The sequence below is a fragment of the Chamaea fasciata genome, unplaced genomic scaffold, assembly GCF_029207755.1.
Source record: "Chamaea fasciata isolate MVZ Bird 193981 ecotype frontalis unplaced genomic scaffold, bChaFas1.0.hap1 SCAF_1, whole genome shotgun sequence".
NCBI lineage: Eukaryota > Metazoa > Chordata > Aves > Passeriformes > Sylviidae > Chamaea > Chamaea fasciata.
This window is the reverse complement of record NW_027094086.1, coordinates 50,898,178-50,910,284: the sequence shown is the minus strand read 5'-3', so window position 1 is coordinate 50,910,284 and position 12,107 is coordinate 50,898,178. Positions and strand designations below refer to the sequence as shown.

Sequence of the window (12,107 nt, the reverse complement as noted above, 5' to 3'; positions counted from 1 at the left end):
CACTGCATTGCCAGCTTTGAACATGGCCCTCACTTCAGGTTTCTGTGGGCTCCTCATGGAAGAAGGTCTCATATCCCAGGTTAATGATCATGAGTTTTAACTCATAGTCAGAGTTCTGCATTTTTTTTCTTGAGTCTCATTATACCTTCTCTAAGTACTTTGATTTCTTTTTTCCACATACTGAGCTCGCATCTGGTCCCTATTCCTTTGTCTGCTGCAGATGACATCTCACCCTCTCCTCTACTTTCTGCAAGTGCACCTCCATGAAGGGGAGACAAGACTACTGAGAAGAATCATTTTGTTGAGACCTAATGTGTGATAGCCTCTCTGCTTCTTGTTTGAGGGTCTCCCAACAAGGTCCCTGTCACACAGCCTGCAAGTCTCTTTGTATTTGCTTTTTTCAATTCAGGAAGTCTCTGCAGGCATTGAAAAAAGAGTGTTTTTTCCTTCTAGCCCCTCTGTTACAGCTACTGAGCAGAGGACATTGGAGAGGATTGATGCCATGTAGTCTGGACCTAGTGTCTCCATAATAAATGGCTCATTCATCTCTACCTTTTAAGCCTCCCTCTGTTCTCAGTCTGCCTATAATATCCCAGCAAGCCTGGCTAATAGTAATGGATGCCATAAAGTTATCCTGAAATGGATTAATTTCCTTGAGGCAATAGGCAAGCCTGCAGTCACAAACAGCTGAGTCTGTTTCTTAAAGTTCATCTCACTCTGACACTTCTACTGCTGACATGTACGGCACTGATTTCTATTTTGAAATACGTTGTCATGCTTTCTTAGAATCAACACAAATTCTACTTTTCTGGCCTTTGTAATAATAAGTCTCCTTTTATAACAGTAAATTGGTTCAGGCTGTTCTCTGTGTCCAGAAAACTTCTCATCACTGCAGAAGAAATACCTTTCAGTAACACTGAATTTTTTATTGTCTAGACTTTCCGTCCAGCTGAATCTCAGAACCTTTGCCTCCAGTGGCCTGATTTACTACATGGCTCACCAAAACCAGGTCGATTATGCAGCTCTACAGCTTTATGGGGGACAGCTCCATTTCTCATTTGATTTAGGCAAAGGAAAAGCGGTAGCTCTTCACCCTGCTGTTGTCAGTGATGGAAAATGGCATACGGTAGGTGGTCGCCAGTCTTGTGCTCCATTTTCTCTCCCCTGGAGGTATTGGTATGGGTTTTGCTTGCCTTTTCTGTATATTTTCTGTGTTGCAAAAGCAAAGTGGTTCTAACCCAATCATGAAGTCATTCAGAAAACTTCCATTTGATAAATATTTCCTTTTAAAATTGTCATTAATTGTACATCAAATCCATCTTCCAACTATTGTCAAGTATCTCAAACTATTTAGGAATTAAATAGTTCACCAAATGTGTAGTGATGGTCATCTTCAACAGAGAAGGACCTAACAGAGATGTCTGAAAAATCTGACCTTTTCCGCAGAGAGCTTTCAATGCATTATGTCACCTAAGACCTACACTCTGTGTGTGACAGGATGACAGAGATCTGTGGGTGCACAGTTTATCTTTTCTCCCACTTATTACCTGAGCATGTCACAGAAGCTTATGACAACAGGGAAGCACTGTCTTTCCTTTCCTTGGTTGAGGCAACAGAAGAAAGGGGGACATTTGAAATGAATGGAGGACTTGTCTTGAGTTGAGGAGAAATTATGTCTACAGCTTGGAGGTGTCACATAGCACTCAAAGCCTTCTCCACAAAGATTGCATCAGTCTGTTGGCCTGGTTCCTCCAAGCAGCCCACCTGCTACTGGCTCTGGCTTTCTGTGTGAGAAGTGGCTGATGTTTGCAGGAGTTTTAGAAGTAACTCTGAGGATATCACTTTTCCTAAAAACAGGTGAGGATGACAAGAATTCATCCTGTTAAGCTTCCCCTTGCTTATCCATATGTGAAGCCTTCACTCTAGGAAGTGGCTTCTGTGAGACAAAGTGATTGATGACACAAAGCTGCCAGCTTTCCTAGGTGTCTTGGGAATCCGCAGAGTTCTTTTTGCTTCTCATAAACAATCAGCAGAAGAAAAAACAGCAAAAATTAACATGAAGAAAGGAAACGTGAACTTCCGTCAGAGATACCACAGTTAAGCTCTGCTGCCTACCCTGAAAGGAAGAATGTTCCAGGACTTACAGCTGCATGTTTAAAATTACACATGCATAAAACTCCAGCTGACACTATCCACATTTTAAGAGCTGAACAGATTCTGTAGAAGAGCTGATCTATCTTTACTATCCAGGACATAAAGCAGGACCTTCAGCCTTATTCAGAGGCTGTGTCACACCACTTCCCAGCTGGGGGTGATCATTGCAGTCCTTCTGCAATCAATGCAAACTAATATGCATTGCTACTGAGAGAAGCACCACTTCTTTTCATTCTCTGCCCTCTGCTCATGCCGCCCTGCTTTACTATATTAACCCCTTACTAGCCCAAATGTTCATGAAACTTCACGTTGAGCCTAGTGATGATTCTGAAAGGGGCTAAAAGTAAATAGAGAAGAATAAATGGCTAGCTGACTTCCCTCAGCCACATGTGAGTAATAGTTTTAGGGCAAGGCAGGCATAAGGGTGTGAGTGAACAAGATGGACAGAGCTGGAAAGCTTTTTGGTCATAGTTAATGTTGCATTGCCTATCATAAAATGACAGCATAGGAATGTGCACTTCAGAGAACTGAGATGGCTCAGCTGTTGGGCAGTGCTATAATTGCAGGAGGCCAGCACAGAATGCCTTTCTCCAAACTCGGTAATGTACCCACACCCTAAGGCAATAAATTGGTGATTTAAAGAAATAATAAAACACTGAAAACCTTAGCAGGACAGTATGAAATCATTGTGAGCCTTTGGGAAGGCAAGAAAGCTGTTTAACTGCTCAGTTGCATTCAGAAATGGTCTCAGTCTCAGGAAGAATTTCAAGAAGGTGCCTCAGAACAGTATGTCAAAGCAACTGAACCACTGAACAATTGTCTCGCTTATTTCTATGGCAAACGATGATTAGGTAACAATTTTAGCTTACTCATTTATGTTCACATGCTTCCCTTTTTTCCAGGTAAAGATGGAATATATTAAAAGGAAAGGCACAATCATTGTGGATGGAGAGGAATTGGTAGCAGTCAATATTCTGGGAGATGGTAGCACCTTGGACGTGGAAGGGAAGCTCTATGTGGGAGGACTCCCCTTAGACTACGTGCCAAAAAATCTTGGGAATGTAAGAAGGTTTGGGGTGGGGGCATGTCTCTGGCATTTTGCAAGACTAGTATGAGCACAGTGCAGCAAACCCATCTAATTCAGCATCCTGTCGCTGACAGGCTAAAAAGAAGTACTTAGGAAAAGAAGCAACAAGGAAAGTAATGACCCTTTACCAGATAAATATTTCTATCTTTCTATGGCTTAGTGACTTCAGCTACAGCCTGTATCCTTGTGTGTTAGTAATAGCCCTTAACAGAACTTTTTTTCATTCTGTTTCTCTGTTAAAAATGGATAAAGAATATAAATTCTTGTCTTTCACAGTATAAGGGAAAAACATGACCTACAATCTCAGACATTTTGATACCCGAGTCCTATTGCATTCAAACAGAAATTAGGTGCCTTAAATACCTCTGAAAGACTGGGTTTAGCTGTTTTTAGATTAAAGCATATTTTTTATACATGCTTTTAGAGGGTGGGTTTTTGTCACCTTCCTCCTTATACAGCCCATTATATCAATGAGGATTCCAGTGATGATGATAATACTTCTCATAGAATTGTAGAATGTCCTGATTTGGAAGGGATCCTCAAGGATCATCAAAGTCCAACTCCTGGCCCTGCACAGGGCACTCCAAGAATCACACCTTGTGCCTGAGAGCATTATCGAAATGCTTCTTGAACTCTGTCAGGCTGGTACTGTGACCACTTCCCTAGGGAGCCTGTTCCAGGGATCAGCCACCCTCTGGAGTGATTCAGATGAATCTTTCTGATGAAAAGAACTTGCAAAATGTCCTACAAAAGTTTTGATTACTCATTAATTTGTTGAAGCAGGTTTGGAATGTTTTTACTGTTGGGTGTATCCCTGCTCACAGTCAAGCAAGTACAGTTCTTTCTGTATATTTTAGACAGTGTATACTCTGCTTCTAAACTACTTGATTTTGACTCTAAGACATTATTACATAATTATATGTAACAATAGAAATTTAATCATGTAAATATTTTAGATTCTGCTGTGCTTCGTTCAGATAATATTTTATCTACAGTAAGATCAGGTGAATCCCTAAGACAGCATCCCAGCAGTGTATACTAAACATTGTCTCGTATGTTTCCACATGCTTAGGTTACTCACAGTATTCCTGCCTGCATTGGTAGCATGACAATTAATGGCAAACAACTGGACAACGAGACTCCTGTCTCTATCTTTGCTGTGAATAAATGCTATGGAACAGTGCAGGATGGTACTTTCTTCGATGGAAGTGGCTTTGCTGCTCTTGGTAAGTGTCATTAAATGAAAACAGTGCCTTACTGAATTAATGTTAATGAAAACATACTCCTTTTAGGTCTTACTGGAACTGTGTGTAATTAGCTGACTCCTCACACAGTGAGTGCATGCCCTGCATATGGATTTCTAACTCAGTCCCTTTACTCCATACAAAAGTGGCTATTTCTGCAAAAGGCTATCTTGCCCAAATAAAAGAACTAATGATTTTACCACTGGGAAAGACATGGACTACATCTTTCTTTAGCTGAGAATGTCCATGTTCATGATATTAAGGTCTGTTAAAGAATATGAAGACAAAAGACTTGTGAAGTAACATGAAGGATTACATTTGTGCTCTTTACTTTCTTACAAATGAGATAGAATGGATTAAATATAAATTAAGATAAAAAAAACTTACTTGGGAATTTATCTTTTCCAATTAAAAAAATGGGAATTATGACTTGAGAAAATTTATTTTCCAGAGGTTCTGCAAGGTCACATTCCAGCATCATAATTAACAAGTTTTTTTAGACCTTTTAATGGTAACGTATATATTTAACTTTGTACTGTGGGTTACAAGTCTTCTGCTAGAAGCTTCTGTCTTCTTTTCAGTCAGAGAAGGCTACAAAGTGCGGTCTGACGTGAACATCACCCTGGAGTTCCGTACCACAGTGGCGCATGGGGTTATTCTCGGGGTCAGCAGTGCCAAGGTTGATGCCATTGGACTGGAAATTGTTCATGGCAAGGTAGGCTGCCCTGTGCAGGCACACGGATTTAACAGAGGCTTGTTTGAAACTGGGAGACTAAAACTCTTGGAATGCATGAAATACACACCAGTGAAGTGTGATGGAGGCAACTTTCCGCAGAACAAATACGGGACAGACTTTGTCTTAAGGTTTCTCACTGCCATCGTATGATAAAATGTGCGATTAGCAGAAGTCACTGGAACTTTTTGGATTTTTAATTAGTGTGGTTTATGTTAGTGTGCAGCCACTCTGACCTCCTGTACAACATACCCTGTATGTTAGACCAAATATATATATATTTTTTTATTGCTTAATACTTTTTCTGCGGTAAAGCTATCCTTGTCCTTGAGAAAAATATTGCATGTAAAATGCACACTATTTTGTAACCTCTTCTTCAATATTCATGAGCAATTTACTCATTCTCTGCTTCTACTGGCCATTATGCTCCATAAACCTTTTAACAATCAATATACATAGTTCTCCTGTCATCTCTTGCATAAAAAATGTACACTTGATTGCTCTTAAGTATTTGTTTTTGCAGAAATAGCTCATTTTTTATTCAAAGCTTCCTAGCTGGAGACAGTGTTAAATATCACTGTTTCTGTGGGACATACTTTCCCAGTTACAACTTACATATTAATCCTCACCACAGAGTTGAGGAAATGCCTGCTGCTTTGAAAAATAAATATGTGAAAAAAATCAATACATTTATTGGCAATGACAAGTGTTTTCAGGCCATTCATTCTTCTTTCTCTTCAGTTATATACTGTGAATCTTCTTTCAGATCTGGTCTGAAAGAAGAAGAAAGAAGCTTTCTTCTTTCACAGAAGAAAGCTTCTGTGAAAAATGTCTTGATTTGTATTTGTAAGAAACATTGTGAAGTGTATGAATGGACCATTGCATAGGTAGATCTAAGTGTTTTAAATCTTAAAAAACACTTTAATAAGGATCTACTCTATCCATCAAAGTAAACATTAACCGTGCATATTGCCAAACATTTAAAACGGAAATCTCTGCACCACTGTGATTGTGCTTTTATCTAGGCAGATTAGTTAATGTGTTCTTACTTGATATCTTCATTGGCATCTGGCTGTTTGTACAGGTTTTATTCCATGTCAACAATGGAGCTGGCAGAATAACGGCTACATATGAACCAAGAGGCACAAATAGCTTGTGTGATGGGAAATGGCACAAGCTTCAAGCAAACAAAAGCAAACATCACATTTCGCTGATAATTGATGGGAATTTGGTTCACACTGATAATCCCTACGTCCAGTCAACATCTGCAGATACGAACAATCCCATTTATGTTGGAGGTTATCCTGGTAGGTACAATAATATTTCCTTTCCCTTCCGTCCCTTCCTGTGCTCACTCTCACAAGAGTGACTCTTAACATGCATTCCCTTTCGGTTTGCCATGGGAATTGTGACTGTGTACAGGTCAGCTGTTGCTTCATATTCTGCTAGTTTCTATTTTAACTTCAAAAACACCATGCAGAGTGGCTTTCTGCTGTTTTTCCCTCTCATCTTCCATTGTTCCCTGGCAAGAACTATTTCTGCAAACTCTGCCAAGTTATTGCCATGCATGGCTTAGGCTTGAAAGGAGCAGTGACTGTCCATGTTGGGCTGTCGCAGTTCATCCAAACAGGAATGGAACTTGATGCTCCTCAGGTGTTGGTTTTATCTCTCATTTCAGAGGGGCAGAACTTTAATAATCTGGATCTTTGTATTTTTTCAGCTTGGTGGAAATACATTTTACAAATTTCATGTTTGTTTTTCAGCTGATGTCAAGCAAAACTGCCTCACAAGCAAGAGCTCATTCCATGGCTGTTTGAGGAACCTTGTTTTGACCAAGGGCCAACATACAGAATTGTTTGACTTTAGCAGAGCTTTTGACCTGCGTGGAGTATTTCCTCATTCCTGCCCTGGGGCTGAGCACTGAACTGTAGCAAAGCCAGTCTGGATTGAGAGAGGGATTTTTTTTTTTTTTTTGGTATGTTATTCTGCATTCTCATTTCGTAATGAAAAGAAGAACTGATAAGAACTTGCATCTATTTGATTTTTCTGGTGGTTTTCCAACTCAGGTCATTTATTTTTTTTTACTTTGAATCAGAAGCTCTATGTCTGCATTTTAACTAAATGGTTTTAAACAACAAGTACCTCTACAACAATTTTGATGGCATTACTTGGGTATTTTTCTTTTGGGAATTTTTATTAATCAGTGTTTACAGTATGTTTTCTTTTGACTACTTCACAGTATTTCATTTTATTATGTGTTGGCAGTTTTCTAAGAAGGTAATATTTTGGACCACATAATAAAAGTACAGGAAACTGCATTACTTTATGTAGTTCAGTTGTCTGTGTATTTTAGTTAGAAGAAAGAGCTGGAAGGCTGAAAAGTTACAAGTATGTCCGCTACAGGGAAGTTAGAACTAGATAATCTTTACTTTTTCCAAGCCAGGCCATTATATGACTCTGATTATATGAAATGTAAATGGACATAGTCCAGCAGAGGGAGCAGGAGACTGACTAAAGGCATAATTTTGAAGGTCTCAGATTCAGAGTTTAATGAATAGAATTTTCCTAGTTATACTTCATAGGGTAGCTCCAGTTCCTTTTCCTTCTGCCTTACTATCCGATGCTTCTGAGGCTCATTATAGATACATTGGCTAGACAGATCATGTTCCTGTTTATGCTTTCATGGAATCAGCTCCAGCACAAGCAGCATCTCTATGCCACAGGGATGCCTGTGAAGTGCTGTGTTGCTGAAGAAACAATTTGAGTCTTATTTGGGAAAAACTATGTATTTTGGCAATGCCAACTAATGCCTCATTCTTTGAAAAACAGTATTTCTTACAGACACTGGGAGACAGTTTTGAGACCAGGCTCCAGTTGTATTCTTACCATGCCTGCCTCTGTTTCTAAAATAAGTCTTCCAGTAGCTGTTCTTGAGCCAGGTTTGGGGGATGTGTACTCAGTCTCAATCAAGTAAGAACATCCATTCATCAACTGGCCAGATCATTGAGCAGTGACAAATGTCTCATACTTTAACATGAATCTGTAATAAACATAGTTCTTTGCAAGTTACTTCCATCTCCTTTTTTTTTTTTTCTTTGAACTAGTAGTATTTTTGTTTGCTCCTTCTAATTTGGCTTTTACTATGCATTTGTACAATTTGTTCTAAAATTAGTTTTTCTCCATGTATATTGTACTAGTTTAAAAAAACTGGGTGAAATGAAACTCCAAAGCAGTTTGCCATTGCTTTCAATGAGGCAGGATTCCAAGCAGTGTGTTTTGTACATTGCATAGAGGTAGTCCAAGGGAAGAGCTCCTGGAGCAAAGAGCTCCTCCACTTCAGCAAGGGTGGTAGAACATGATCTCTGTACAGCAGTTCAGGTGCTGTAACAACACAGTTTTTTTTGAAACAGATAACACCACTGCTTTTCTGCCCCCTGCTTCTATCCAAAACACATGTATTTAGAATTGAAGAGCTGGCTTTGTTGTATTGTTTTTATTTTTGACATGGATACAATACAGTGGACACACTCTGCTGTACAAAAACACTTACATGTTGGCGTACTTCAACAAAACACATAACACAATGAGGATTCTAAGGGAAATGTACGTACAAACGCTTCACTTTGATTAGTGGCATTGTATTATTTTCCAGAGAAGACACACATTTATAGAAACCCATTGAAAAATAAAAATAAAACACTGTGTGTTTGTATTCATTGTCTATTAACCCCAACATCTCATCTAACAAGGTTCACATTACAAGCATAATTTAGGCAACGTGGTTTTGATAGAATTTCATCTATATCCTGAAATATGTATTTTACTAGATTTTTTTTGTAATTTCAAATCTTGCCTCATACAAAGAAAAATACTTTGTCACTTTTAATATGAAATTGATAATAGATTAAATGGTAAATGTCTAAGCCAAAATATTTTTTCCTGGAAAATGCAGAGTGAGGTAGTTAATATTATACATGGACATAGACACATTTGCACACACGCACACTTTCTAATGACATCTGCTGCATATACAGGTTAAAGCATTCCAGTCTGTTTTGCATCACCTGCTTTTTACAATATTCTCTCTCTCTCTCTGTGTTGTATGCAAAATGCTGTCCCTGTAGAACCATGGAGTATGTAAATGCTTGAGGCATCTTTGGAATTTCAGTAAATTTCTTTCTGCTTGTTATCACTTTCTTATTAATAGCTTTCCACATATGTTACTTTTTGTTAGGTGACAATCCTCCTGTAACTTAGTTTTGCCTTAAATTTCTGTTAGGAGGAATAAAATCCCTCGTGCTCCCACCAGCATCTTGAAATATAGGACCTAAAGTTGAGACCTCATATTTCAAAATGCCATTGAGCTTGTTCCATTTGTCTGCTGCATTTTAAATCAAGTTAGTGTACCAAAACAATACAAAACAACTTAATGTGGAACAGTATTAACCACTACACATGGGTCATTAGGGCCATTTCTATCAAAAGAGAATTGTGTCATTCTGTTTTCAAAGAGAGGAGTTACTTGGCCACTCTGTAGAATGTAAGTCATCTGCAAACATGCACGTCTCACTACCTTATAGGCAGTTTCACATAAAGCAAGAGCTCACAGGGTGGATTTTTTTACATCATATTTGACTTTCCTAGGTTGTGAAGTGGTAGAAGACTTCCAAAACCCCCTTGTATTCTGTACAGAATGCAGGGAGATCTATTTCAGAAATAACATTGATGAGGTCCAGAACATGCTGAGCAAGTTGCAGCATGAACACAGGGCTGCTCTGTCCTTTCCCTTGCACAGCCATTGAAAACACAGAGTGAAGTGAGTGGGCAAGATGGAGGAGGTCAATGTGTTTGTCTGAAAGTATTGTAGGAAGTTCGCTCATTTGCTGTGACATTTCAAATTATTTTCTTAATGTTTAGTCTTCCTGTATAGTCACAGAATGCCTTTTAGTTGGCTATAGATACAATTATGCTTAGCATTTATATGATTCTCTTTTATTCAAAGCACCTTCCACATAAAAAGCCTTTGCTGAGTTTGTTTTTCCCAGATGGATGTTTGTAACTCCTGATCTGCTCAGGGAATTGTTTGGCTACAACTGAGAGTAGAATTTAACTCAGCTAATTCTCATGTTGCCTTTATAGGGAAAGTACTAGTCCTGCTTTACAACTGACAAGGGCAGCATAAGCAGAAAGAGCTGTCCATTGCCACAGAGGGAACTAAAGGGTACTGGGAGCAAAGCACATGACAAAACATTTATGCTTAGTCTTATAAACAATCCTATAAACAAGCCACAGATCTACTATCTCTTGTATACTTAAAATAAATAGTTGTCAAAATAAGGAGTGTATTTTATAATACAACTGTCCTGTTTTTTTCCTGGCTGCAACTATGTCTCCTGTAGTGTTAAGAAGAAAAAGGAAAAACAAAGGAGAACAAAAAACATCAAACAAACATACAAGAAACGCCCCCCCCCCCGAAAACCCCTGCCAAAACAACCAGAAAGTTAAAAATGTCACTGTTTTAAAGAAAATCTTACTAATTTTTTATCATTTTTTATCAAGATAAGAAAGAAGACAGGATCTGCCCTCTGTAGACGTTATTGTTGCTGGCAAAGTTACTGATTCAATGTTGGTTTCTTTCACTGACCACTAACAATGAAAGTTAACTACTGGAGAACACAATTAACTTGACACATTTTAGAAGCTCTGCTTCTGGTTCAGATCCTCATTGCACAGCTTCAGCAGAGCATCACAAGTTACAGGCTTTCTCTGCAGGACAGCAGACTTTATGTTCACCTGGGGGACTTTGTTCAGAGTGCTTTTAAATTGCTTTATAATAAACAGAGCTTCTGCCTCATCTCTGTGTCCAAATCAGGAACAAAAATCATTGCTCAGGCTGGGGGTGGTTTCATTGGGTAACATCATCTAATGATTGGGGCATTGTGCAGTTCAAGGCATTGGTTCCCACTTATTGCATATGACACAGATGAAAAAAATATTTGCTCTTTTCCAGAGATTTGTGATTTCCCTACTCAGCAAACCTTTTTTAGTTCAGCATAGCACAAAGTGAGGTGACTGAGTGACAAACATCGCTTGTTCTTGACTAGCTCCAAACCAGACATCCTATCTGACATTCCCAATGCAATTGCAGCCCACGATTCTCTTGTCAGCCTGTGTGTTTGCTTAGACTGCATGCCAGCTGCAATTTGCTATGTATTTGTAAAACCCCCAGCACAACTGGGCCCAGATTGGCTATGGTTTTAAAGACCTAATGTGTAAATTATTAAATCCCTTTTCTCACTGGAAGCCCTGTTTCTTCTCCATACTGTATTATACAAGACCCGAACAAAGATCTCTCTTGTTGATGCAGCTGAAGAGTATAAAAATTGCTTACATATTAAAGCTAAAATAAACAAAATAAAAAGAATTTGGTTACAAAACAGAAACTATAATGTTTAACAAAAAAGATGATGACTGTAAGTGGCACCATTAGCACATCTCGTAGTCTGGCATTTACACAGATTTAATTCTGAGAGTATCAATTAAAAGGCAGAGCTAGGGGCATATATCCCTTCTCACCTAGCCTTTGTCTCCTGAAAATGCGACGGGAAGGGAGGGGGGCATGGTTTTGTGGCATTACAATTGAGGGATCCAGACAGATGATCTTGGAAGACTGGTGGTGAGATACATAGTGGTACATACATTGAGCAGTACAGCTGTCTGTAGTTCCTCCTCCTGCCTCCCTCCCCCAGTATCAGGTACTCATGAGGAGTGACTGAGACACATAAGTATTGCATTAACACACTGTATGGGTTTACTTACAGGAGAAAGGTTTGGTTTTCACACAGCTGTCTTGGCACTGCTCCATGCTGAGCTCCCACCTTCCATGCCT

The 12,107-nt window shown here is 39.0% G+C and overlaps 1 protein-coding gene across 2 annotated transcripts in view; it reads left to right on the top strand.

Moving 5' to 3' along the window:
• Positions 1-10,643, top strand: part of LAMA1 (laminin subunit alpha 1) — a 103,270-nt gene extending 92,627 nt beyond the window's left edge. Inside the window, exons 58-63 of one of the 2 annotated variants that reach the window (XM_066183143.1) lie at positions 937-1,126; positions 3,057-3,215; positions 4,314-4,467; positions 5,067-5,200; positions 6,303-6,525; positions 6,982-10,643. In XM_066183143.1, the coding sequence (XP_066039240.1) occupies positions 937-1,126; positions 3,057-3,215; positions 4,314-4,467; positions 5,067-5,200; positions 6,303-6,525; positions 6,982-7,142 (1,021 nt within the window). In that variant the 3' untranslated portion in view covers positions 7,143-10,643. Of the gene's footprint in view, positions 1-220; positions 292-936; positions 1,127-3,056; positions 3,216-4,313; positions 4,468-5,066; positions 5,201-6,302; positions 6,526-6,981 lie in introns of those variants that run through there. The other variant, XM_066183152.1, reaches the window with a different exon arrangement.
• Positions 10,644-12,107: the final 1,464 nt, after the last annotated feature.